At 37.1% G+C, this 27,007-nt stretch overlaps 4 protein-coding genes across 4 annotated transcripts; 2 read left to right on the top strand and 2 right to left on the bottom strand.

Moving 5' to 3' along the window:
- The first annotated feature begins 7,903 nt into the window (after positions 1 to 7,903).
- On the top strand, positions 7,904 to 15,877 carry TWN2 (valyl-tRNA synthetase / valine-tRNA ligase (VALRS)). The gene is made up of 21 exons (XM_021971178.2): positions 7,904 to 8,150; positions 8,299 to 8,349; positions 8,459 to 8,515; positions 8,674 to 8,846; positions 8,930 to 9,002; positions 9,096 to 9,161; positions 9,272 to 9,355; positions 9,510 to 9,587; positions 9,703 to 9,786; positions 9,951 to 10,030; positions 10,428 to 10,485; positions 10,558 to 10,860; positions 10,972 to 11,139; positions 11,609 to 11,805; positions 12,454 to 12,853; positions 13,261 to 13,512; positions 13,604 to 14,104; positions 14,660 to 14,751; positions 14,848 to 14,947; positions 15,206 to 15,354; positions 15,496 to 15,877. The coding sequence occupies exons 1-21, from the start codon at positions 8,004 to 8,006 to the stop codon at positions 15,662 to 15,664; spliced, it is 3,282 nt and encodes a 1,093-aa protein (XP_021826870.2). The 5' UTR covers positions 7,904 to 8,003; the 3' UTR covers positions 15,665 to 15,877.
- A 75-nt stretch (positions 15,878 to 15,952) lies between these two features.
- On the bottom strand, positions 15,953 to 16,912 carry LOC110767596 (dehydration-responsive element-binding protein 1A-like). Its single transcript, XM_021971179.2, has one exon. The coding sequence runs from the start codon at positions 16,757 to 16,759 to the stop codon at positions 16,055 to 16,057; it is 705 nt and encodes a 234-aa protein (XP_021826871.2). The 5' UTR covers positions 16,760 to 16,912; the 3' UTR covers positions 15,953 to 16,054.
- Positions 16,913 to 22,740: 5,828 nt separating this feature from the next.
- Positions 22,741 to 23,856, bottom strand: LOC110767603 (Integrase-type DNA-binding superfamily protein). The gene has a single exon (XM_021971187.2). The coding sequence runs from the start codon at positions 23,764 to 23,766 to the stop codon at positions 23,068 to 23,070; it is 699 nt and encodes a 232-aa protein (XP_021826879.2). The 5' UTR covers positions 23,767 to 23,856; the 3' UTR covers positions 22,741 to 23,067.
- A 294-nt stretch (positions 23,857 to 24,150) lies between these two features.
- Positions 24,151 to 26,941, top strand: LOC110767599 (TraB family protein). The gene is made up of 7 exons (XM_021971182.2): positions 24,151 to 25,237; positions 25,361 to 25,482; positions 25,620 to 25,708; positions 25,796 to 25,870; positions 25,968 to 26,075; positions 26,247 to 26,345; positions 26,526 to 26,941. The coding sequence occupies exons 1-7, from the start codon at positions 24,858 to 24,860 to the stop codon at positions 26,805 to 26,807; spliced, it is 1,155 nt and encodes a 384-aa protein (XP_021826874.2). The 5' UTR covers positions 24,151 to 24,857; the 3' UTR covers positions 26,808 to 26,941.
- Positions 26,942 to 27,007: the final 66 nt, after the last annotated feature.

The following is a 27,007-nucleotide window of genomic DNA, read 5'->3' on the forward strand; positions in this document are numbered from 1 at the left end:
TATTTGAGTCTGTGGGGGTCTTTTTGTTCCAGCAGCATAACGAAAGGGCTTGGGCTGTTGTGAGAAGAAAGCGAACAAAAAAGCCTCCTGATGCCTGAGTTCAAGTACCAGACTCCCAAAAGAATTTTTTAAAAGACTTGCTGAAGCCTTAGAAAAATACGTTTGGGTTCTTTTCACTAATGACCAGAAGAACGTATTAAATTTGTCGATGACTTAGCGTGAGGAGCTTGTGGCATGGGAGCTGAGCTTTCACAGGTTTAGCAATTTGAGAGAAAGAGAGAGACCAAAGCATGAATTTCTTGCAGAGAAAACAGGTTTTAGAGTGGGAGAGGGGAGAATTAGGATGGCTTCTATCTTAGAACAGATAGAAACGATGGGAATAGAAGATGGGAAAATTCCAGTTTGCTTGACAAAGCTTGGTTTTGCTCTGGAATGGTGTGTGTTGCTAGGTAGAGGAAGCTCTGTTTTATAGGCATTTGGAACCCTAATTTCGTTGATCCTCCATTCCCACTTTTCCTTTCCATTTTTCCAATTGCTCCCTTTCTTGTGAAAAATCTTTGACAAGAGTGCCTGAATCAATGGCTTCTTAAGGTTCCAAGGTTTTGTGCAGCTGAGCCTCTCCATGGGGGTGAGGCGCCACTTGCTTTTGCCTTTGATTTTCAAATTAGAGCTTGCAGAGGAAAAAATAGAACAGAGGAAGTTGTTTGTCCACTGGGTATTTTTCCTACATGGATTTCCTATGGTCCTTGCTGTGATTCTTTGTTGACCACATGGGAGCTCTGATATGGGTGGAGCTCGATGCTGAATTTTTAGGAGACGCTGGGCTGGGCTTCGTGTATAGCTTTGAGGTTTTTGGTGTTTTCTCTTCCAGCGGCCCGCACGCTCTCGTCCAGCTGCTGGAAGTGGTTTACTCGTTTTGGGCATTCTAACTGTCATGGATTTTCTTAAATGCTACATCAGCCTATGGGATGTTCTCCTAAGGCACTGGACTCCATTCTTCTCTCTCTCATGCTAACCCATGTATTTGGGCCCGAGGACTGGGCCTGAGTTTTAGTGCTCCCAAGTGGCCTAAAACTTCCATTCCTCAGTCCCTCAATGGGCCCTGTGAGTGCTCGTACCCGTCCATACCACAACCTTCTCAGCAAGCCCCGGATAATTATGTGGCTTGGGCCCACTTGAGCTTGTAGCATGGCATGATGGCATCGCATGTTGATGTGTCGTGCTTGTGCCTGAGTTTTATTGCACCCTATTAAACCAATATCGAATTAAATGGCACCGGATAGGTTTATGGGCGCGAATTTATGAAGCCGTTGCATTTTTGGCACGCTTGCTTGACGTGATGTGTGGCCCATGGCTCGTGTAGGTGTATCCTACAATTTCCCATTGTGCCCCAATCGGGTTTCTTTTGTGATTAATTATTTGTGCCGGGCCGAGAATAAGCTTGGGCCTAGCCCCTGGATTTTTGGGCCTGAACAGAGTCATTATTAACAGTTACAACAATTTTATATTAAAATTTCATAAATGGTTTTGACACTGTTTTTTGTACTAACATCACTACTATAACACTACTTTCCATCTAACATTAAACATTTTAAATGAGTCCTCCCCATCACTTACTGTCTCCTATGTTCAAAACTGAAGTTTAGTTTGCATGACATTAAGAAAATGTAAGGAAAACCTGTCTGTGTTGTTACATTGGAAGATGCAATCCAATTTTACAGCAGAAAACAACGTTTTTTAGGGGTCTGCAGGACTCAAGCCGCTTCTAGCAAACCATCATAGTGCTTTGTTTATAAAGACCTCTGTAGGAGTGGATTTTCGATGTGGGGTGTTCACAAAAGGCAAGCCTACAGAGAAATCCATATTTATATTTTTAATGTTGGTTTATATATTAAAAGCGTATAGCCGCGCGGCTATACCCTTTAATATGTATCTCTCTTTTTGAATCACTTTGATTAGTAGTTAGGCTTTACTTAGTGAATATTAAAGGAAACAAAGAAAAAAGAAACAAGAAAGATTGAATTACTATTTATTAAGTAACATAATTCATGAAGTTAATTGAAAATTTTAATACTAATTATTCACTAAATAAATAATAATTAAAATATAATTACTAACTTTACTAGTTAGATAAATCAAATATATTATTTAATTACTAACAATAAAATTTTAAAAAAAATTAATTAACCCAAATATCCTAAGTTTAGATTTATTTTTTTTAAAAGGACCTTTCGCGAAAAACGTTATCCGACAACAGTTTGCCGGCATAGGTCTATACCGACGAAATTTCGTCGGGAAAGGTGTTACGTTTATTTTATTTAAATTTTTAATTTTTGAAATATAAAATTAGTTTCTTTACTCTTTTTTTTTTTGGCTAACCTCTTTAATTTAATATATGTAATTAAGTAATATCTTATTAGCCTTAATATCTCCTATATTTCAACATATATATATATTGCTTATTTTTATTTGGGTGCCTTAATTAAAGTTCTCCAAAGCCCAAGAGCCCCAAGGCCCAAGTATTTGATTAATATAATTATTATTAATCAGCGCCAAATCCAAAGCCGAGTCTATAGCCAAGCTAATTTAATGACAAAAGCATCAAAGTAAGATTAACATGTGAAAACACTTAAAAATAAAAAATATTAAAAAAAATACCCAAGTGTGCCCTCTCTGTGACTTGAACCCTGGACCCTGAAGTTAATAATTAAAACAAAAACTAGCCCATCTAATATTAAACATTTTAATATTTTTGCTCGTTATATTTACTTGAACACCACTCTCCATACTATATTGCTACTGTAACACTACTTTCCATCTAATATTAAACATTTTAAATGAGTCCTCCCCATCACTTACTGTCTCCTATGTTCAAAACTGAAGTTTAGTTTGCATGACATTAAGAAAATGTAAGGAAAACCTGTCTGTGTTGTTACATTGGAAGATGTAATCCAATTTTACAGCAGAAAACAACGTTTTTTAGGGGTCTGCAGGACTCAAGCCGCTTCTAGCAAACCATCATAGTGCTTTGTTTATAAAGACCTCTGTAGGAGTGGATTTTCGATGTGGGGTGTTCACAAAAGGCAAGCCTACAGAGAAATCCATATTTATATTTTTAATGTTGGTGTATATATTAAAAGCGTATAGCCGCGCGGCTATACCCTTTAATATGTATCTCTCTTTTTGAATCACTTTGATTAGTAGTTAGGCTTTACTTAGTGAATATTAAAGGAAAAAAAGAAAAAAGAAACAAGAAAGATTGAATTACTATTTATTAAGTAACATAATTCATGAAGTTAATTGAAAATTTTAATACTAATTATTCACTAAATAAATAATAATTAAAATATAATTACTAACTTTACTAGTTAGATAAATCAAATATATTATTTAATTACTAACAATAAAATTTTTAAAAAAATTAATTAACCCAAATATCCTAAGTTTAGATTTATTTTTTTTAAAAGGACCTTTCCCGACAAAATTTCGTCGGGGCAGGTCAACAGACCTTTCCCGACGAAATTTCGTCGGCACAGGTTTATTTGTCGCGAAAAACGTTATCCGACAACAGTTTGCCGGCATAGGTCTACTCCGACGAAATTTCGTCGGGAAAGGTGTTACGTTTATTTTATTTTAATTTTTAATTTTTGAAATATAAAATTAGTTTCTTTACTCTTTTTTTTTTTTGGCTAACCTCTTTAATTTAATATATGTAATTAAGTAATATCTTATTAGCCTTAATATCTCCTATATTTCAACAATATATATATATATATATATATATATATATATATATATATATATATATATTGCTTATTTTTATTTGGGTGCCTTAATTAAAGTTCTCCAAAGCCCAAGAGCCCCAAGGCCCAAGTCTTTGATTAATATAATTATTATTAATCAGCGCCAAATCCAAAGCCGAGCCTATAGCCAAGCTAATTTAATGACAAAAGCATCAAAGTAAGATTAACAGGTGAAAACACTTAAAAATAAAAAATATTAAAAAAAATACCCAAGTGTGCCCTCTCTGTGACTTGAACCCTGGACCCTGAAGTTAATAATTAAAACAAAAACCAGCCCATCTAATATTAAACATTTTAATATTGTTGCTCGTTATATTTACTTGAACACCACTCTCCATACTATATTGCTACTGTAACACTACTTTCCATCTAATATTAAACATTTTAAATGAGTCCTCCCCATCACTTACTGTCTCCTATGTTCAAAACTGAAGTTTAGTTTGCATGACATTAAGAAAATGTAAGGAAAACCTGTCTGTGTTGTTACATTGGAAGATGTAATCCAATTTTACAGCAGAAAACAACGTTTTTTAGGGGTCTGCAGGACTCAAGCCACTTCTAGCAAACCATCATAGTGCTTTGTTTATAAAGACCTCTGTAGGAGTGGATTTTCGATGTGGGGTGTTCACAAAAGGCAAGCCTACAGAGAAATCCATATTTATATTTTTAATGTTGGTGTATATATTAAAAGCGTATAGCCGCGCGGCTATACCCTTTAATATGTATCTCTCTTTTTGAATCACTTTGATTAGTAGTTAGGCTTTACTTAGTGAATATTAAAGGAAAAAAAGAAAAAAGAAACAAGAAAGATTGAATTACTATTTATTAAGTAACATAATTCATGAAGTTAATTGAAAATTTTAATACTAATTATTCACTAAATAAATAATAATTAAAATATAATTACTAACTTTACTAGTTAGATAAATCAAATATATTATTTAATTACTAACAATAAAATTTTTAAAAAAATTAATTAACCCAAATATCCTAAGTTTAGATTTATTTTTTTTAAAAGGACCTTTCCCGACAAAATTTCGTCGGGGCAGGTCAACAGACCTTTCCGACGAAATTTCGTTGGCACAGGTTTATTTGTCGCGAAAAACGTTATCCGACAACAGTTTGCCGGCATAGGTCTATTCCGACGACATTTCGTCGGGAAAGGTGTTACGTTTATTTTATTTAAATTTTTAATTTTTGAAATATAAAATTAGTTTCTTTACTCTTTTTTTTTTTGGCTAACCTCTTTAATTTAATATATGTAATTAAGTAATATCTTATTAGCCTTAATATCTCCTATATTTCAACAATATATATATATATATATATATATATATATATATATATATATTGCTTATTTTTATTTGGGTGCCTTAATTAAAGTTCTCCAAAGCCCAAGAGCCCTAAGGTCCAAGTCTTTGATTAATATAATTATTATTAATCAGCGCCAAATCCAAAGCCGAGCCTATAGCCAAGCTAATTTAATGACAAAAGCATCAAAGTAAGATTAACAGGTGAAAACACTTAAAAATAAAAAAATATTAAAAAAAAAACCCAAGTGTGCCCTCTCTGTGACTTGAACCCTGGACCCTGAAGTTAATAATTAAAACAAAAACCAGCCCATCTAATATTAAACATTTTAGTATTGTTGCTCGTTATATTTACTTGAACACCACTCTCTATACTATATTGCTACTGTAACACTACTTTCCATCTAATATTAAACATTTTAAATGAGTCCTCCCCATCACTTACTGTCTCCTATGTTCAAAACTGAAGTTTAGTTTGCATGACATTAAGAAAATGTAAGGAAAACCTGTTTGTGTTGTTACATTGGAAGATGTAATCCAATTTTACAGCAGAAAACAACGTTTTTTAGGGGTCTGCAGGACTCAAGCCACTTCTAGCAAACCATCATAGTGCTTTGTTTATAAAGACCTCTGTAGGAGTGGATTTTCGATGTGGGGTGTTCACAAAAGGCAAGCCTACAGAGAAATCCATATTTATATTTTTAATGTTGGTGTATATATTAAAAGCGTATAGCCGCGCGGCTATACCCTTTAATATGTATCTCTCTTTTTGAATCACTTTGATTAGTAGTTAGGCTTTACTTAGTGAATATTAAAGGAAAAAAAGAAAAAAGAAACAAGAAAGATTGAATTACTATTCATTAAGTAACATAATTCATGAAGTTAATTGAAAATTTTAATACTAATTATTCACTAAATAAATAATAATTAAAATATAATTACTAACTTTACTAGTTAGATAAATCAAATATATTATTTAATTACTAACAATAAATTTTTTTTAAAAATTAATTAACCCAAATATCCTAAGTTTAGATTTATTTTTTTTAAAAGGACCTTTCCCGACAAAATTTCGTCGGGGCAGGTCAACAGACCTTTCCCGACGAAATTTCGTCGGCACAGGTTTATTTGTCGCGAAAAACGTTATCCGACAACAGTTTGCCGGCATAGGTCTATTCCGACGACATTTCGTCGGGAAAGGTGTTACGTTTATTTTATTTAAATTTTTAATTTTTGAAATATAAAATTAGTTTCTTTACTCTTTTTTTTTTTGGCTAACCTCTTTAATTTAATATATGTAATTAAGTAATATCTTATTAGCCTTAATATCTCCTATATTTCAACAATATATATATATATATATATATATATATATATATATATATATATTGCTTATTTTTATTTGGGTGCCTTAATTAAAGTTCTCCAAAGCCCAAGAGCCCCAAGGCCCAAGTCTTTGATTAATATAATTATTATTAATCAGCGCCAAATCCAAAGCCGAGCCTATAGCCAAGCTAATTTAATGACAAAAGCATTAAAGTAAGATTAACAGGTGAAAACACTTAAAAATAAAAAATATTAAAAAAATACCCAAGTGTGCCCTCTCTGTGACTTGAACCCTGGACCCTGAAGTTAATAATTAAAACAAAAACCAGCCCATCTAATATTAAACATTTTAATATTGTTGCTCGTTATATATACTTGAACACCACTCTCTATACTATATTGCTACTGTAACACTACTTTCCATCTAATATTAAACATTTTAAATGAGTCCTCCCCATCACTTACTGTCTCCTATGTTCAAAACTGAAGTTTAGTTTGCATGACATTAAGAAAATGTAAGGAAAACCTGTCTGTGTTGTTACATTGGAAGATGTAATCCAATTTTACAGCAGAAAACAACGTTTTTTAGGGGTCTGCAGGACTCAAGCCACTTCTAGCAAACCATCATAGTGCTTTGTTTATAAAGACCTCTGTAGGAGTGGATTTTCGATGTGGGGTGTTCACAAAAGGCAAGCCTACAGAGAAATCCATATTTATATTTTTAATGTTGGTGTATATATTAAAAGCGTATAGCCGCGCGGCTATACCCTTTAGTATGTATCTCTCTTTTTGAATCACTTTGATTAGTAGTTAGGCTTTACTTAGTGAATATTAAAGGAAAAAAAGAAAAAAGAAAAAAGAAAAAAGAAAGATTGAATTACTATTAATAAATAACATAATTCATGAAGTTAATTGAAAATTTTAATACTAATTATTCACTAAATAAATAATAATTAAAATATAATTACTAACTTTACTATTAAAAGAATTATTTACCAAACATGGAGCTGCTTTACTTTACAGCTAATTATTTTCAAAGCATAGCCGAATGAATTTTTTTTTAAAGTGATAGCAATCCCAAACTGGGGTAGGAGTGATGCTAATTATGAAAATGTCCTCGTTGTTGGGTTAAAGTAGATGACAAATGTGTAATTTTAAATTGTGTGAGGATATAATGAGTAAAAAAGATGAATTCTTAATGGGTTAGTTATCCTGGAATTAGAATACCATCTCCACCTAAGAATTGAATCCCTCTAAAATCATGAATTCAATTCCAATTTTGTGTGGATCTCACTTACTTTTTAATTCCTTATGTGAAAACAGGAATCCTTCATAATTGGAAGTCAATTCATAATTCTAATTCCAATTCTTGATTAGTAAACACACTATAAAAATTAAATTAAAAAGGCCTATAAAACAGAGTCCCAAACTGGTTATTTTGGGCCCAAATTGAAAACAAATTTCTTAAAAAATGTTCTCTTGTGACGTCTGGGAGAGGTGCTCGGGGACAATGTTGCATCAAATTTAAAGAAGACAGTGGCAGACAATAGCCAAACGCACATATATGCTTGGAACCCGCTTTAGGGTTTTAGCGAAGCCGCAATCCGTTTACCACCTCATCAGCAACCCGATCAAACTTGCAGCGCCAAGCCTCCTCCGTCATTTTCACATTCATACTCCTCTTCAATCTTCTCCGGCCAACAAAGCTGCGGTATGTAAACGCACCATCAAACCCCACAGTTCAAGCGTTCCTCGCTTCCTCACTTTGTACTCTATGTGTGTATATTAATTTATAGTTGCCAGTGTTTGAAACAAGGAATGGCTTACGATTGTTCAATTGTATTTCTTGAATGCCACAGATGGACGGTGGACATGAAGACCCAGAGAAGAAAAAGAAGAAGGAAGAAAAGGTTCTCTTATGAAAGATTGCTTCTTGTAAATTTGGGCTGAGATTTCTATGTTTCGTGAACTATTTGTTTGCCGAAGAAAATTAATTTTATTGTTTTGTTCTTTTGGCAGGCAAGAGAGAAAGAATTGAAAAAGCAAAAAGCATTAGAGAAAGCTGCCAAGCTTCAGGTAATGATGCTTAATGTATTTTGGTTTAATTTTAGATTAAATTTCTGTTATCTCAATCACAGTTTTTTGTGCTGTGTGATGTGTGCTGTCGCAACGTCATAGACTGTTATAATGCTATGATGTTATTTATTTTTATTAAAAAAAATATTTGGTTTTAGGCACAACAAGCATCCAGTTCTTCTAAGAAGAGTGAAAAGAAGAAGGTAAAGCGTTCCAATGAGGAAGAGGATAATCCAGAGGACTTCATCGACCCAGAGACTCCAATGGGCGAGAAGAAACGGATGTCTAGTCAAATGGCGAAAGGGTACAGCCCAAGTGCTGTAGAGAAGTCGTGAGTGTGATGTTTGCTTTTCATCATTACTCTTATCAGTTTCACTTCTATTTTCTCCATAATGTATATGCTTTCTGATTTAGGTGGTATGAATGGTGGGAGAAAACGGGGTTCTTTGTGGCAGATGCTAACAGCTCCAAACCTCCATTTGTCATTGTGAGTGTCACATTTGCTCCATCAAACTTGTTCTTGGGTTTGCATTGATTTGGTTGCCAAAAAAAAAAAAACTGGTTTTCACATATATGACAGGTTTTGCCGCCTCCCAATGTGACTGGTGCCCTTCATATTGGACATGCTCTTACTGCTGCTATTGAGGTAACATCCTTACATATATTCCTGAAATTGTGTTATTCATTGGTGGCTTCCTAAGGTTGTTTTAAAATTTTTAATCAAAGTTTTATTTTATGTGATATTGTTATATGCAGGACACTATAATTCGTTGGCGGAGAATGTCTGGATACAATACCTTGTGGGTGCCTGGAATGGACCATGCCGGGATAGCAACACAGGTTGTGTTCTTTTTCTTTTAACAATTGTTGAATATTAACAGTAGTTACCCTCATCATCTCCACCATACATATGCACGTATATACATTTAGTCTAGATTATGTTCATTTCATATGTTGTTTGTTTTCAGGCTATAACATTATGTGCTATTTATAGGTTGTTGTAGAAAAGAAGCTAATGCGCGAAAGCCAGTTAACCAGGCATGACATCGGCCGCGAGAAATTTGTGTCTGAAGTGAGTTTGAACTGAAACTTGCTAGAATTAGGTCCATTAATAAATTTGATGTTCTAAAGCTAACGATCTATTCATACTTATTCACACTGTTGGCTGGCTATCTTGGTTGTGAAAGGTTTGGAATTGGAAAAATAAGTATGGTGGCACCATTTTACAGCAGCTCCGCCGTCTTGGGGCTTCTTTGGATTGGTCCCGTGAGGTAAGGGTTTGAGTTTCCTGGAGCTTGGTTTGGAGCAAAATGTTGTCTTGTTAAATTGCATCTTCTGTTTATTAGACCTAGTCATGAAGATCTCTCTCTTTCTTACTTGTATATGTTAATTATTTCTTTCATTTTGCCTATTTTTTTCTTCTTCTTAATTTTAGTGCTTTACAATGGATGAGAAAAGATCAAAGGCTGTGACTGAGGCTTTTGTAAGGCTTCATGAGCAAGGGCTTATCTACAGGTATGCGTTTATCCCAATATTGAACTGCTTCTTTGATTATTTTGAGTTTTTCAGCTCAGAGCACTATGGTATAAACTTATAAGCTTCCTTGCTAAATACGATTTATGTGATAGCTTTCAGAAAAAGTTAATTTGCTAAGTTCAGTAGGAGAAGATACAACTGTGCTGTTCTAGGTTTTAACATTATATGATGGTGGAATCTAGCTTTATTTTTCTGTTTCTTCTTCGATTTCATACCTATACATATTATTTATTTATTTTGTCAGCTGGTATAAGGATTGGGTGATAATAGTAACCAGCAATCTACTTCATCAGTCATCGACACCCATAATTTCCTCCTTTTGTCTATGTCCTTTTATTCACCTTAGTTAGGAAACTTTCCCGATTTTTCTTTACAGGGATAATCGCCTAGTGAATTGGGATTGTGTCTTGCGGACTGCAATATCTGAAATTGAGGTTAGCCTTCTCCTTTCAGTGTAATACTAATTAATATTTTTAGCATTTATTGAATTTCTTTGGTGTGTGTAGGTGGACTATATTGATATAAAAGAAAGGACATTTCTAAAGGTCCCTGGATATGAGAATCCTATTGAATTTGGGGTTCTAACTTCATTTGCTTACCCTCTGGAAGAAGATTTAGGTGAGATTATTGTGGCCACAACTAGAGTGGAAACTATGCTTGGTGATACAGCTATTGCTGTACATCCGGGTGATGAAAGGTATCAGCATCTTCATGGAAAGCATGCCATTCATCCTTTTAATGGAAGGAGGATTCGTATAATATGTGATGCGATTCTCGTTGACCCAGAGTTTGGGACTGGTGCTGTAAAGGTAAAGTTTAACGGATAAGTTGTGTGCTTACATTCAAGTTTATTTTTCTGGTTTATGTTTCAGGTTAAAAATATCTTTGATCTCTCTCTCTCTCTCTTATGCCTCCTGCAGATTACCCCGGCTCATGATCCGAATGATTTTGATGTTGGAAAGCGCCATAATCTTGAGTTTATCAACATCTTTACTGATGATGGAAAAATAAACCAGGATGGTGGAGAATTTGCAGGGATGCCACGTTTCAAAGCCCGAGAGGCAGTGACTGAAGCACTGAAGAAGAAGGTATCTGTTTACAGTACTACATATATGTGTAACTTATATATCAATGCTGATTAAAAAGACACTTATGTTCATCAACGTACCATATCATTGAATCTATGCTGCTGTTAAATGCTCATGCAAGAGATCAGTATAGTTGTTGTTGGTGGTGACCTCCTGAGCTGACTCCAAATGCTATTCAAGTAGCACCTCTAACACTATCACTGACTCTCTCCTCCCACACTTCTTTAATATTCTTTTCAACTTAATACTCATTCAAATAATGAATTTCAAAATGGAATTGTTTGCATTCCCTTCATTCCAAACACTCAATACAATTTGACATAATCGCTTGTAATTGCGTAACTTGTCAACATCACCAGTTTTGTGTTGCATGTGCATCAACCTTCCTTGTGTTGGAGGTACTGTCTATTTGTATCCATTTCTCTGTGGTTTATGGATGTTTCAGTGACCTTATTCTCCGTGCATTTAGGGCCTCTTTAAAGAAGCTAAGGCCAATGAGATGCGCCTTGGAATTTGCTCTAGAAGCCAAGATGTTGTGGAGCCCATGATTAAACCCCAATGGTATGTAAAATGCACTGGTATGGGAAAAGAAGCCCTTGATGCTGCCATAGATGAAAAAAAGAAGCTTGAGATCATCCCGACACAGTATACTGCTAATTGGAAGAGGTGCTCTTTTTTCATTCTTTACCTTTGGGTTTGAAATTTCTAGCGTATGCATTGTAAGTAATAATAAGATCATAATTCCAGGAGGTATGTTCTAGTTTCGAGCATTTCCAAGAACAGAAGTTCAGGTTTTGAACAAGATTTTAGTGGACGGGAAATCTAGTGGTTATCCTTGTATCTTGGCAATTTACTTAACTGGCTCTCCATTATATGAAAACTCTGTTGTCATGTACTGCTACCAGTTTGTAAAAAGCGCATCAATTTTATTTACGGAAAGGGGAAAGTACATGGAAATTCTTTGGGGGATTTTTCTAGCTCTGGTTTTATTCTACTTGTTTGGCAAATTATTCTTCTACATGACTTCACTTTTCTTCTTTCGAACTTTATTTTGTTTATCTGGTATTTATTACTGCTAAATGAATTCAAACTACTTGTTTTGATTGTTCTTTGTTTTGCGTGTTGCCTGGTTCTTTTGATCTTTGATTATCAGCCTTTTATTGATTACCTTCCCTTGTTTGACTGCTTTTAGGTAACATAGATAGCTGGTTCACTTTGTCTGTACTAGTTCCTTCTCTTTATATATACTCTTTATCAGTTTATATGAAAGAAAAGGTTGAAAATTGTACTTAGTTCTTGTCTCAATTATCACAGATGGCTTGAGAGCATTCGTGATTGGTGCGTCTCAAGGCAACTCTGGTGGGGCCACCGTGTTCCTGCATGGTATGTGGTTCACGAGGGTGATAATCCAGACAATTTTGGTGCATCATATGAGCGGTGGGTGGTTTCAAGAAACGAGGACGAGGCCCAAGCACAGGCTAGTAAAAAATATGACGGGAAGTTTCAATTAATTCAGGATCCTGATGTGCTGGATACATGGTTTTCTTCTGGTCTCTTCCCCCTGTCTGTGTTGGGCTGGCCGGATGATACAGAAGATCTGAAGGCATTTTATCCTACTTCAGTTCTTGAAACTGGGCATGACATTCTCTTTTTCTGGGTTGCTCGCATGGTGATGCTTGGAATTACATTGGGTGGTGACGTACCTTTTACAAAGGTGGGTAAGAATTTTACATTATAGATTTACATTGGGTGGCAACGTACCTTTTGCTGAAAGTATAATTTACCAGTTGCCTGACTATTAAATGTAATAGCATATTTTACTTCAGGACACAGAGTGTTTTCTGGTAAAAGTTTGAAGGAAATGAAATTTTGTGGAATCTTACTACATTGTTATTATGAGATTCCAAATGTTACATGTCCATATTATATTAGCTTGTTAGGATGTCCAGTGGGTGTTTGTTAGAGACATGTGACTTAATCTACCATTTTAATGTTTGCAAGATGGTTGTGAACACACAATTGAAGGATGTATGCACATTCCGCTATGTATATCTTCCTGTGGTGATTTTTATATTATAGTTTGATTACTGAAGTGACAGGTGGAATTTGGTTTTTCTTCAGGTATATTTGCACCCAATGGTTCGTGATGCACATGGGCGTAAAATGTCAAAGTCCTTGGGGAATGTCATTGATCCACTCGAAGTAATAAATGGTATTTCCCTTGAAGACCTACACAAGAGGCTTTTGGAGGGGAATTTGGACCCCAAGGAATTAGCTGTTGCCAAAGAAGGGCAAGTAAAGGACTTTCCTAAGGGTATTGAAGAATGTGGAGCAGATGCTCTACGTTTTGCTCTTGTCTCTTACACTGCTCAGGTTTAGGCTTCTATCTTTCTATTTTTTGCAGGTAACTGTTTTCTTCCACAATCTTAGTAATATATCTGATTGTCTCGTCTTGTCTTTTCAGTCTGATAAGATAAATCTGGACATCCAAAGGGTTGTGGGTTATCGTCAATGGTGTAATAAATTGTGGAATGCGGTACGATTTGCTATGAGCAGGCTTGGAGATGATTATGTTCCGCCCTCAGATGTAAATCCAGATGTGCTTCCATTTAGTTGCCAGTGGATACTCTCAGTACTAAATAAAGTCATATCCAAAACTGTTTTGTCACTGGAATTGTACGAGTTCTCAGATGCAGCCACTTCAGTGTATGCTTGGTGGCAGTACCAGTTGTGCGATGTTTTTATTGAAGCTATCAAGCCTTACTTCTCTGGTAACGATCCAAAGTTTGAGTCTGAAAGGGGTTTTGCACAAGCCACACTATGGTTATGTCTTGACAATGGGCTGCGGTTGCTTCATCCATTTATGCCATTCGTCACAGAGGAACTGTGGCAGCGCCTTCCATCACCAAGGGATCACAAGAGGCCAACATCAATTGTGATATCCGAATATCCATCCATTGTAGAGGTTAGTTTGGTCCTATAATAAAAGAGAAAGCCACTACTGGATAAACCATTAGGTAAATAGCTAGTTTCTCTCAGTAGGTGGATACAGAGTGTGTCTGGTTACTTAATGGGGTTCCTGTTAGCAAAACACAGTTATGTTATCCTGAATCCCTGATGATATCAGATAACAGTGGACAGAAATCATTGGTTGATTTTACAGAGCCCATTCTTCATGACCCTGCATGTCTTGTCCCTCATTCATACTTATCATGTTTTTCTTTGAGTTCTTGCCCTTATCAGTTTTTTACCGTATGTCGTAGTTTAAAAAATTGGGAATTGCATAAGTACTTTGTCTTCAAAATGAAATATGGTGATGGTGATCAGCCTAAAGATAGAGGCAAATTGGGAATTGCTTAAGTACTTGCATCATTGCTCTTCTTAGGTCATAAAGGATTACTCATAGGAATGGTGGTTTTCATGCATGACCTTGTACCTTTGAAATAAGTTGCTGGAACAATTGTTTGGCTGTTGACCCCTAACCTAGTATGCGTGTCTTTCTTTCTTCTTATTCTTCCAGCGCTGGACAAATGAAAGGGTGGAATCAGAGATGAATCTTGTAGATTCTGTTGTGAAATCTCTCCGTTCACTTGCAAAAGAAAGTCGTGAAAGGTATATCTTGCTAGTGCAGTGTGACGTCTTTTGATTTCTAATGTTGTGAATTGATTTAGCTATAGTTTCTCATCCAATATGTATTGTTTCTTTTAGGCGGCCAGCTTTTGTGCTTTGTCGGACAGTGTTAGATAGGGAAATACTATGCAGCCGTCAACTGGAGATTGAAACTCTGGCCAATTTGTCATCTTTGACGGTAAGTGCTTTGCTTATGAAAATCCGCTCTAGCATCATTTCTTTTTCTTTTGGTACTGAACAAATGAGGGCCTTAGTTGTTATGTGAATTTTGATCAATTTGTTCTGGGCACGGGAACAAAAAAAATTATCATAAGAAGGAAAGTGATTTCCTTTTTGACTGCTTGTTGTGCTGTTTAGCTAAAGTTGTGTTTAGCTAAAGTTGCATTCCACTAGTTCATTAGATGTTTGGATGTGATCCAAATTCTTGCCCCTATAGGTAATCAACAACGAGAACGATGCTGCTCCAACTGGATGTGTGGTTTCTGTTGTAAATGAAAACCTTTCTGTCTATCTCAAACTCCAAGGAAGTCGTTCTATAGAAGAAGACCTTGAAAAGATCCGGAAAAAGATGGAAGACATTACATTGTAAGCTCATCATCTAAATTAAATTACGTGGGGACTGAAAGCTGAGATTACCAGTAATATAGTATCTGTAATATAAAATTTGATTCAGGTGAAACCCCTGCATGTTTTTGAGTTCTGACAGCTGATATTTATGCCTAACAGGCAACATGAGAAGCTATCTAAGGCGATGAATATAGCTGGTTACAAAGAAAAGGTCCCTGAGAAGATTCAAAAAGCCAATGCTGAAAAGCTTGACTCGCTCGAGAAGGAAAAATTGTCGCTTGAAGAAGCAAGCCAACACATGGAAGCACAGATATCTTCTGAGCAATGAACACGAGTGACTTTCAATTTTGTCCAGTGACCTCACTTACATGCAGAGACACCTTTCCTCTTTCAAGGAGAGAAAAGGAAACCCCACAAGGATGAAATTTCGCGTTGCATTGTTGTTACGTAATACATTTGGAGAATTAGACCACAAGTTCTTATACAATAATACCGCAGAGATTTAATAACTTAAAAAATGGTGCATATTTTTTCTCAGTTATGTCATTACATCTTCATGGTATATGTTATGTTTGTCCCCGTACTAGTAAAAAAGTTACAGGTACGGACCAAAAAGTAGTACCAAAAATAGAAACAAAATTTAACAATATCTCACAATACAAAAGCTGCTTTCTTTTTACATTGTAGAGTGTAGACTAAAACTAAACTATTAAGTAAATTAAATGGAATGACTCCATAGTGGCACGTCAGCATAAAATTCCACGTCATCATCATCCCCAGTGTAAAGAGGTGGAGGCAACAGCATCCCTTCAGCCATGTTTGTGAGGAGTCCTGGCATCCCAAAAACAGCCTCCTCATCCATATAAAACACTTGTTCCGATGCTGACGTGGATTCTGACGCGGGCACCGCCGTATCTCTAGAAACCTCATCCGACCCCTCCACAGAAGGCCGAAACGCCTCAGCAGCCTTGGAAGCGGTGGTTTGAATATCCTTGGCGTTGGCTGAAGCCGGGACAGGCAGCCGCCACGCGGAGTCGGCGAAGTTCAAGCAAGCAGACCGACCTCTCAGCGCGATGGCCGCCACGTCATGAGCACGCGCTGCCATTTCAGCGGTGGGGAAAGTCCCGAGCCAAATCCTGGTCTTCTTGTTGGGCTCCCGCACCTCGCAAACCCACTTCCCGGAGTTCCTTCTCCTGACACCACGGTACACGGGGTGCCGAGTCTCCTTGAACTTCTTCCGACCGGCCCGCTTCTTGGGATAAGTGGACGCGAGCAGGACCTCCTCGTCCGACAAGTTCATGAATACAGGGCGAGCACTGCTGTTGTCGGAAGCGGACGAAGAATCCGGTACCTCGGAGGAGGCGCCGCAAGGTTGTGGGTCGACGTAGTAAGGAGAGAAACCATCCAGTTGTAGGTAGGACATAGTTTTATGAAAGTAGTAGTAGAGAGAGCTTTCTGAGAAGTAGCAGAGATGTTGAAATGGAAAATATGGAAAGGTGGATTTTGTAGTTAGAACTGAAAAAGCAGTGTGATTGATTGTTGGTTTGGTTGTGTACTTTTTTTTAAGGTTGATTTGGTATATATATGTTTGGGGGGTTATGTAAAGGTGACTTATTATTAGCATATCAAAAACGCGAACACGGAGTTGGGTGGTGATAAGGAGCCAGGCTGGGTTTAAACTGTGTGTTATCTGTATAACAAACAGCTGTGGTTTTTGGCCCCCACAACTTGTGTTGTGGGGCTTCTTCTCTTTTGCTTGTGTTATTTGTGTGTGCCAAGTGTGTGGGTTTTCAGTTTTGAAAGTTTGACTGATATATTATATTCAATATAAGTGAATCAATGAATCTTGGGCTCCTGCTGTGCTGTCAGTCAGAGTCTAATAGTCAAAGGGTCGGTCTCACTCCTCTTTCTTTATCTTTTTTATCCCTTTCTATTCGTAGAATCGTACCTGCAGGACTTGGGGGAGACACTATTTTTGTGGTTTAGAATTCAATCTTTTTATTTTTTGGTTGCCAAATTGCCAATAACATAAATAAGTTATTTTGATCATGTTCTATTTGAATTTATTCTAGTTAATTGTAACTCTCGTTTTTTCCAATAAAATTCTATTGTCTTTCTTATAAAAATAGATTATATATATATATATATATATATATGAAGGCTGGTTCCCAGGAAGCTGCAAGCTAGTGGGGAAGGGGAATGTGCGAGGGACAGGAAGAGAGGAGGCGGTGGTGACGTGGCGAAAAGTACAAGCAAAACACCTTTTGATATGACATCACACAGTTCCCAAAACACGGTTGACAGTTAATAGGTTAACTGAAGTTTGCTTTTGGATTTTCCCGCGTAAACGCGTGGACCACGTGGGCTATTATTAAATGAACATCTGGGCCGCCCCCGGATTTTCCTTGGGGCCCCTCTCCTCCTTTATCTTGTTATAGTTGGTTTCAAATTCAATGAGAGTCTGGCTCTGGAAGCAGGAAGCAGGAAGTAGGAGAGAGGAAAGTGAAGGTGTCAATGTCTCAGGGTCTCTAGAAAATGCCACGAGTCCAATTATTTAGGCTTCTCCATTCAAATTGGACTTGGTAAACTATTATTATTATTACAGTAATAATAATAATAATAATATATAATTGTTCCTTCGTCTATAAGAAATGGCTTCTTGGGGCAACGAACAGTATGGCTTCTTCTTCTTGTGGTTTGATAAGGACATGAAACATGATTGGGCCTTTCAAGTTTCTAGATATATATGGATAAAGAGGACCTACGTACCTACATAGTCAATGGGTTGGCTGGACTTGGACTTGGAGTTGGAATTGGAATTGGAAGTTTCATGCATGCTTGGTGGTTTTGTAGATTTCTAGAAACTTGACCAAGAAATTAGCATAGGGTTTGGATAAAATTAGTGACCTACTGAGTCCTACGCTTTAGCTAAGTTGACTGAGATTTGCCCATGACCTTCGAATTTGTTAGTAATAACTTTGAAATGCATTGTTGACCATTTTATCCCTAGTTACCTAATATGGGATATTTTATTAACTAGCCTTTATTTTCTTCAATTTAAGTAGGAAGATGTCTCAAGTTCGACTTACATCGATCACGATGATGATATTTATATTTGTGATGAGTTCGATACTTAATTGTGCCTCGCCCCATTGTGGTGGCGTAGCTTTGTTTTGTGGCGGTCTTGTATACTGAAAGAACTCTCCCAACTGCTCATCAAAAAAAGAAAAAAGAACTCTCCCAACTCCCAATGCCATTTCATCTCTTTTGGGGGGAGGAGGCCTTGTCCCCTCCACCTTCCCTACCATCCCTGGTTTGCTTCTCTCTCTCGAGGTTCCTCTCGATGTATATGGGTACCCCAATTTTGCTGAGTCCAAATCTCTTTTTTTTTTAAAAAAAAATTTTAAATTTTAAGAGTCTGACTTGTTTCTCCTTCTTGGTGACAAGCTTTGTTAGCTTGTACGAGCCTTGGCTTTGATACCATGTTGAAGTTTTTGGATATGCCCGATGGGTCCCACTCTAACAATATCGATACTGTCCCCACTTTACCACCTGCCCAATCCGTCAGGTGTGGGGTTTTACCACAAAAGGCCTCGATATTAGTTAGAGTGTGGTAATTCTATTTAAACCCATTTGTTTTCTTTCACCCCACCGATGTGGGATTCCAACATCCTCTAGGTGTACTAGTGTTTACGACTCTGGTGGAGATGGAGATTCTCGAGCTGACCATTACTCAGACCCCCTCTCTCCCCGCTCGATTTGATTTCATCTATTGGCTATTGCAAAGATCCCGTAAAGCGAGAAATCGCGTACACATTGGAATTTGTGCAGAGCTACGGCTCGAATGCTTGCACCACCTATTTCCAATCTCATGGTCCTGTTTCCCTTGCCTTGGGGCTGCTATGATAGTGGTTGGCTTATGGTGGCTGATTTTGTGGTGGATTAGTGTTTCATTTGAGTTTGATGTTGTTTTGCTTACTGGGTTCTTTTGCTCCTTTTAATCCAACTTGCTTTGTCTTTTTTAAGTTTGTTTATCTGATGATATCAGACTATTTATTCCTGTTTATCTGATATTGCAGATTAGTTAGTTTCTCTAACTTCCTTATTGGGTTTCTCTATTTGTTGTTACTGTGCCCTCCCCGTTTTGGGCTTTGAAATGAAGTTCATCTTCCGAACAAAATAAAAGCTTTGTTATGTGTGTATTGTAGTTGTAAAAGTAGTTTGCAAATATCCCACGGTTTGTCAAGAAAAACATGACATGGTAAATAAAATTAAGAAATTACAAGTTTATAACTCAAAGTCCCCATTCTCATCACTTTATCACATGCCATGTTAAATTGCAGGAGGGAAAGGATTAAAGAACCTATATATACCTGTCTGTACATTTGTCTTCAAACCTACGTACAAAGCTTGTACAGGATCAGCCAAGATGTAATTAAATGGTGGTGGGATCAGGATCAGCCAAGCATCCATTGGAAGGCCAACAACACCACTAGAGCTAGCTAGTGCTCTCTTCCTCCGAGCCAGCCGACATGGGAGACTCCATATCGAATCAACATCTATTTGTGTGCTCCTCCTCCTTCTTTACTGAAATTAGAAATCTAACGGGTGATGATTTTGTCTCTATAAAGTTAAAGGTCAAATGGTCAATGTAGCCATGTTGTATTATATCGGTTTGTGGCATGTTCAAAAAGGTTATCATGCACTCTTTACAGTGAAATTTATGCTTTGTATATTTTAATAATAGGAGAGCGCAACAAGTCTTTTTTTAAAATGTCAATAATAGTTTCATATCTTTAGTATTATTATTGTTTTAATACAGGTACATTTTGTTTTTACCTTACCCCATATATATATATATATATATATATATATATATATATATATAGAAAAGGTAAAGCTAATCCCGCAAGCTTTCTGTTCTTTGGTTTTTGATATAATTTTTGTAGCCGCTTTAGGAACAGTCGTCCTCCTGATGCATTGAATTTATCCATTTCCCATTATACGATCCGACAGCATTCGCAACTTTTTAAAGCAGATCTAGTCGCTCGCACCACCACTTTTTCATACCTCTATTTGTACTAATAATTTCAACCTAACCTTAGTGTGTCTTGAGGACCGCCACTTTTTCATACCCTAATTTTTAACAAGTTGATCTACATTCTCGCTGTTTCGAGAAATAGGAAAAGCCAATCTGTTGCCTGCTTGAACAAAATTTAATCATTCGTGCCATCCCTTTTCACTGTTGTTTTGAATGCAAAGCTGAAATGCTAGCATAACCAAGGCTGCAAATACTGCATTTCATGTGTGATGTGATCACAGAAACTTGTGTCTTAACTGCTTGCCGATTCTCATCATTCGATTAAGATATGTCATCTTTAGCATCAAATTAAGGAATTCAAAAACTCTCTCTCTCTCTCTCTCTCTCTCTCTCTCTCACTTTCAAATACCAAGGCAAGTTCGGCAAGAGGGTTAAAACCGTGTGCTCAACCCTAGATGATGCTTTGGTTTAAATAGCAACCAGAAGGCACTCAGAGTTTCATTATTAAAAAGCAAATGCAAGCATCATTGTGGATGCATTTAAACCAACGGCAATAAGTTTTCTGTAAGTAGAAATTGATCGCATCTTTTCTTTTGTCAGAGAGAGAGTTAAAAGAGATCATCAGAGAGAGAGAGAGAGATTCCGGAAGAAATACCATTGCCATTTTTTGTCACCCGCATTCTTATCTTTTTTTATTTATAAATTACGCTATCGACAGCAGGGGCTAGTGGTACATTTCGAGGTAATTTGTGCATGAATTTTATGTCAAAATAGCTCTCGCTACCTGCGGGCATGTGAGGCTTATTGACATGCATTTATACATATTTATTGTAATTATTACTTTTACTACTCTTGTTTTAATTTTCTTAATTTTGCTCACATTCTTTACTCCCTTTATCAACTTTGGTTAAATATTGAATTTCATCAATTTGAATATCTTAGGGTCAACATGTAATATTTTCTTGTCCAATTTCGCTCTAAGTAAACCTAAAAATCTTGGGTTGCATATCTCTAAGTCTTCCCCAAAGCTGCATTCTAACACTTAATCTAGCTCTTCCAATATTGCATACAAAGTAATATGTTATGTGCACACCTGACCACCAAATTATAAAAAATTAAGAAAATTGAACATTTGTCTAAAATTGATAAAGAAAGTAAATTATAAGGGTAAGATTAACCAAATAATACCTAAAGTGACAATTACGGTAAACCAAAAAGACCATTTGTGACTTTTAGTCTCTTAGAATTAACCGTACAAAGAAGATATTTATATAATTAGTTTAAAAAATAATGTAAAAAGTTCATTTGCTTGTTTCACTACAGGCCAAGAAGAGTATAAATCAATAATAATAATAGGATGTGTTTATGAAAGAAAAATTATACCTTATAAACTATTTGCAAAAGTTAATATTGAAATCCCAATCTCAAATGCTCTAATCCCCATTTATGAAAACAAAAATTCTAAAATTGCATGTTTTGTCTTAATTTGTTGGCATTGAAACTTCATTTATGCACCGTAACCAAGGAGTAGTGTCGACTGGAACCCTAGAAATCTTTTATGATGTATATGTGGAGAAGATATAAACCAGCTGAAACTAAAGTCCAATACATTTGTTAAGCTCATCTATGTTGAATTTTGAGACTGATTCCATCGATTGCTTGCTTATATTCCAAACTAAGACCGACGTTTCCCCATTCTTGAGTATAGAATTAATACAACATATATAACAGATATGATGTTTGATTCCAAGAGAAAGAATCTTTGTACAAATCTTTCCATTTGGATGGATATGCGAGACAAGGACAAGGCCACGCTGATTGTTAGTTGACAGGGGCCGCCCCGCCACATAGAGCGTTGCCTTACACATGTAATTGCTTCTTCTTCGACCTAAGCCACTAATCTCTCTCTCTCTCTCTCTCTCTCTCTAAAACTAGTATTGAATTGTGTGCTTACCAAATACGTACGTACGTAAGGCAAGGAGTATACTAGCTATATACCTACACATGGGATTAATCAATTGCCATTGCCTGCTTCTCGTATCTCCTTTCTCCTTCATATTTACTAATTCTCATCTGAAAACCAAACCCAATTATTATATTATATTCTCTCCACTGTCTAGATATATCTATATATAGCTAGCTGTGAGCCTCTGGTGTGTCTGTAGCCTATAACTTAACTGAATCTATGGAACTCAGACTGCAACATATAATAACATGAATTCTGCAGACTTTCAGTCAGTCAGTGAATTTAGTTATTTCAAAGGTTTCGATCAGCAAGCCCTAAAAGGAAATAAGAAAATTGAGGAGCAGATTTTGGAAGATTTTATTCCATCCATCCATCCATCCATCAACATCTAGACTAGTTACAGCAAGCAGCAAATTTTCTTCTTTGTTATACGGCAAATTAATACATACAACTAATTATTATAGGATAGTAACAAAATCGAGCACCTAACCATTAATTCCAAGAGCTAGTACAACACAAATCAGCTGCAGTACAGATGAAGCTAGCATCTAAATGCATATATCGTTGCACAAAAATTATTCCACAAAAATACACACACACAGAAGAGAATCATACCCTTAATTTTCGTCCGAATTAAGCTCAAAGCACTGATGATATCCACCAACAAATTTGCTTATTGATTCCTGAATAATAATCCAAAAAGCATTCAAAGAAAACTAATCAATTAATAGGTCCAGAGATTTTCTCCTCCATCGGAATTCCCAGGCGAGTCCTCGGAAGAGATTCTCGGGGGGCTCACCAGCATTCCCTCCGCCATGTCCACCAGCAAATTCGGCATATTCAAAAGCGCTTCCTCATCCATAAACTCCTCCTCCTCCTCCTCCTCCTGCCCAACCCTACCCTCCTCATTTTTGACCCCACCCGGCTCCGATCTCCCTCCGCTCTCGCCGGCAGATATCATCTCCGGCCTCGACTGAGCTGCCCTAGCCGCCGCAGCGCGTATGTCACTCGCAGCAGAGGAAGCCGGTATCGGATACGTAAGAATCGAGTTGGGGAAGTTCAGCGCCGTATCAGGTCCCTTCAGAGCGATCGCCGCCACGTCGTACGCAGCCGCCGCCATCTCCGGCTTGGCGTACGTCCCAAGCCATATGCGCGTCGTCTTACGCGGCTCCCGAATCTCGGACACCCATTTCCCGCTCCGGGACCGGATTCCCCTGTACACAGGATGGCCCCTGGGCGATGACGATGTGGAGGCGCCCGAGGGGCCTGGTCTGGGCGACGATGAGGAGTCTCGATCGTGTGCTGCTGGAGGAGTAGGATCAGGAGGAGCAGGAGGAGGAAGTTGTATAAAGGCAGGGTTGGAAGAATTGGAGGTTGGAGTTGGTTGGTCACTTTTGGGCACGTTACGATACGGATCGGCCATAAATAATATATCAACTACACATACAAGTTGTGCATGTATGATGTATATATCATATATGTTTGCTTGTATTATATATATATTTATGAATTCATGACCATGGTCCCGTCGTGAGAATGCATATATAAACGGGGTTTTGTTTTTGTAAGAAGCGTGGGGCAATCGCGGAGATAACCTAATTGCTTTTCTTGTTTTATTTTTTCTGACATTTTCCATGTATGGTATGGTGGTGTGACAAAAGAGTGTTTAATAATTAGTACTTTTTATTAACGAGTGAGATGGTGGTGATGTGAGGTGAGGCCACAGAGCGCACACGTATTAATTAAGAGTAAAGTTAGCTAGCGATTAGCTGGTGGTGGTACCGATCTGGTCCGGTCAGTCAAACTCACGTATCAAACTTCCCTCTTTCTTGTTGGGGTGATATTTATAATTTAATTGCATCATCCTCAGCAGTCAGCACAACACCACCCTCTCCGTCCATCTCTGTGTCTGGTGTCCACTGTACGGATCTCTTTCTTTTATTTTTCTTCTTTTTCCCCGATGGAGATTCGGATCCTTTTTCTTTTTCAGATTGCTAATATCGTTATTATTATAATACGATCACATGTGCTTTTCAATAAAATAATACTAATTTCAACAATTTTAGGGATTTTTAAGATTTCCTTTTAACACGGGTTGAATTTAGGTCAAGCACAATCCAAACCTGAGTTTTTGTGAACCAAAGACTGGAAAACAAAGTGTTGTCATTTTTCATTATTTAAAAATAATAAATAAAAACAATTTGGGTACTTTTTCTACCCTAGCAAGCCAAGTCATTATCCACAGGACTAAAATTTGCTCACATGTTACTGCTTGATTGTCTTCTGTCATCACCCTTTTTTTTGTTGTTATGAAAAAATAGAAAGAAATAAAACAGACCCACATCCCCTTTTTTTATGGGCACAAAAGACCCACATTTACTCTTTACATAAATAAATAAAATAAATAAATAAAGCATATTTTCTCTGTTTCTCAGTCTGACCGTTAAATGTAAGTTTCCTTATCTAAAACTGTACAACTCTGAGCAAACAACGCACAGTTTTTTCAGATCATCCATGGAGACCATTCGATCAACCTTCCCAATTTTCCAAACCAACCCAGTTTTCCTCACTCCCAGGCCTCTTAAACCCTTCAAGGTTTCCATCAAACCTCCACCACCAGACTTCAATTTCAGGTCAGAAATTTCAGACCACTCAAAAGCCACAATAGCCAAAACTCACCCTGAGTTGCTTGATTTGGCTGAAAATGGGACCTTGTTCTTCATCGAAAAGAGCCGGTTCGGTCCAGTTCCGGCCTGGAGGACCGAGTTCGTCGAACCGGAGGCCATCTGGTTAGTTGGCACCACTCATATTTCTCAAGACTCTGCTCTGGAGGTTGAGCGCGTTGTCCGGGCACTGAAGCCAGACAATGTGGTGGTTGAGCTCTGCAGAAGCAGGCAAGTTACTTGGAAATTAATGTTAAAGCGTCACCTGATTATAAGATGAGCAGTTCCTTTTTCTTTTCTTTTCTTTTTTTTTGGGATGATCTTAACTTAAATTGTTGCAGAGCCCAATTTCAGAGCTGGGATTATGTATGCTAATGCCTCCATGGATGGTGAGGCAGGCCAACAATTAAGGTCAAATATGTTCTCTTTGACTGGAACTGGGTTTTTTGGCGCCGTTGGTCGGAGCATAAACTTAGGTAACAAAACAAGTTCGATTCCCTCTCCGTACATTAGAAAAACGTTTCGTAAAAATAAAAAATAAAAAACTTATTTCTTGTACGTCAATCTATTTGACATGAAATCAAGTTACTTTACATTGAATTTTACGTGACAGGGGGTCAAACTGCTCTGGCATTACGAGTACTTTTGGCGGTTTTCTCATCAAAGATCTCGTCAGATACCAATCGTCCTTTTGGTGATGAGGTAGTTGAATGCAATTAAATTTATTAAAGATGTGTAATGTACTGCTGAAAATGAATGTCATTGTGATATTAATTTGATTAATTGCAGTTCCGTGCTGCTCGAAAGGTCTCTGAAGAAGTTGGTGCTCAAATAGTTCTGGGGGACCGGCCGATTGAAATTACTGTACTATGCTCAAATTTAAACCCTGCTGCAACAGAGGACTGTATTTGACCTGTACATTTCATCATTTCGTTGAAAAATGTTTAACTTGTATTTGCAGCTTGAAAGGGCTTGGAATTCTCTGAATTGGACAGAGAAACTGAGCTTGGTGGCCTCAGTTGTTCGTGGGATAACCTCACCATCTGATATGTCCCAAAAGAATCTCAAGGTTTTCTTTTCATTAGCCTTTTGACATCTCTGAAATTATAACAGGTTTAATGGAACTTAAATAATGTAGAAGTATTCAACAATTTCTAGATCATCATAAGTTTATTGATTCATTCAAACAGAACATTTGCAGTGTCCTGAAATTTTCTTTCTTGTTACATTTTTTCTGTAGGAATCAAGTGCAAGTGATGATGGCACATTTCAGCTTTATGAGCAGCTAAGTTCTTCATATCCTTCACTCCTCCAGCCTCTGATACATGAACGAGACACTGTAAGTAATACGTATCGTAATTTAAACCATAATATGATTTTAAGCCTTATTAATTAGTTTACTGTCTATATATATAATCTTGAGTGACTTGAACTGTGCATGATGAGTCTCTAAAGTAGCTAGTAAAAATAAAGGCCCCAACTACCTAGTGATATTGTGGTTGCTTGCTGGTGTTTTCAGTACCTTGCATGGTCTCTAAAGAGGAGCAAAGCTGTGAATAAGAGTAAGAGAGTGGTGGGGGTTATTGGAAAGGGACACATGAATGGTGTAATATATGCATTGCTAGCTGACCTGGGAGATCTGCGGTTTAGGGACCTTGTAGGACAGAGGCCTTCAAGTCAAGGTACTGATGCTAGTTCTAATGGCAGATGGGTTGTCAAATTGGTCCAGGATTTGGTCAGAGACACTGTCATTGGCACCCTCCTGTGGGCATTATATGAGCAGATAAAAGGTGGGTTATAGAGTAGAGTAGATTTGAAATCTCAAATGGCTGAAAATACAGTCTTTCTTTTTGTATACAAATTTGCACAGTTGCTCAGAGGCACCTCAAAAAAATTACAGCTGGTACTTTACTTTGTTGTTAAGATTTTTACTGCTTGGATAAGGATGTCAAACCAGCTTTATTTATATGATAAACCAACTCAGGATTATGTTCAAAATAA

The sequence above is a fragment of the Prunus avium genome, chromosome 2 (genome assembly GCF_965620075.1).
Source record: "Prunus avium chromosome 2, drPruAviu1.hap1.1, whole genome shotgun sequence".
In the NCBI taxonomy this organism is placed as follows: domain Eukaryota; kingdom Viridiplantae; phylum Streptophyta; class Magnoliopsida; order Rosales; family Rosaceae; genus Prunus; species Prunus avium.

Coding starts and splice junctions, on each gene's coding strand:
- LOC110767596 (XM_021971179.2), bottom strand. CDS start 16,759: ATGTCCTACCTACAACTGGATGGTTTCTCTCCTTACTACGTCGACCCA.
- LOC110767599 (XM_021971182.2), top strand. CDS start 24,858: ATGGAGACCATTCGATCAACCTTCCCAATTTTCCAAACCAACCCAGTT. Junction 25,709..25,795: donor ATCGTCCTTTTGGTGATGAG/GTAGTTGAATGC, acceptor GATTAATTGCAG/TTCCGTGCTGCTCGAAAGGT. Junction 26,076..26,246: donor TGTCCCAAAAGAATCTCAAG/GTTTTCTTTTCA, acceptor TTTTTTCTGTAG/GAATCAAGTGCAAGTGATGA.
- LOC110767603 (XM_021971187.2), bottom strand. CDS start 23,766: ATGGCCGATCCGTATCGTAACGTGCCCAAAAGTGACCAACCAACTCCA.
- TWN2 (XM_021971178.2), top strand. CDS start 8,004: ATGCTTGGAACCCGCTTTAGGGTTTTAGCGAAGCCGCAATCCGTTTAC. Junction 8,350..8,458: donor AAAAGAAGAAGGAAGAAAAG/GTTCTCTTATGA, acceptor TTCTTTTGGCAG/GCAAGAGAGAAAGAATTGAA. Junction 8,516..8,673: donor AGAAAGCTGCCAAGCTTCAG/GTAATGATGCTT, acceptor ATTTGGTTTTAG/GCACAACAAGCATCCAGTTC.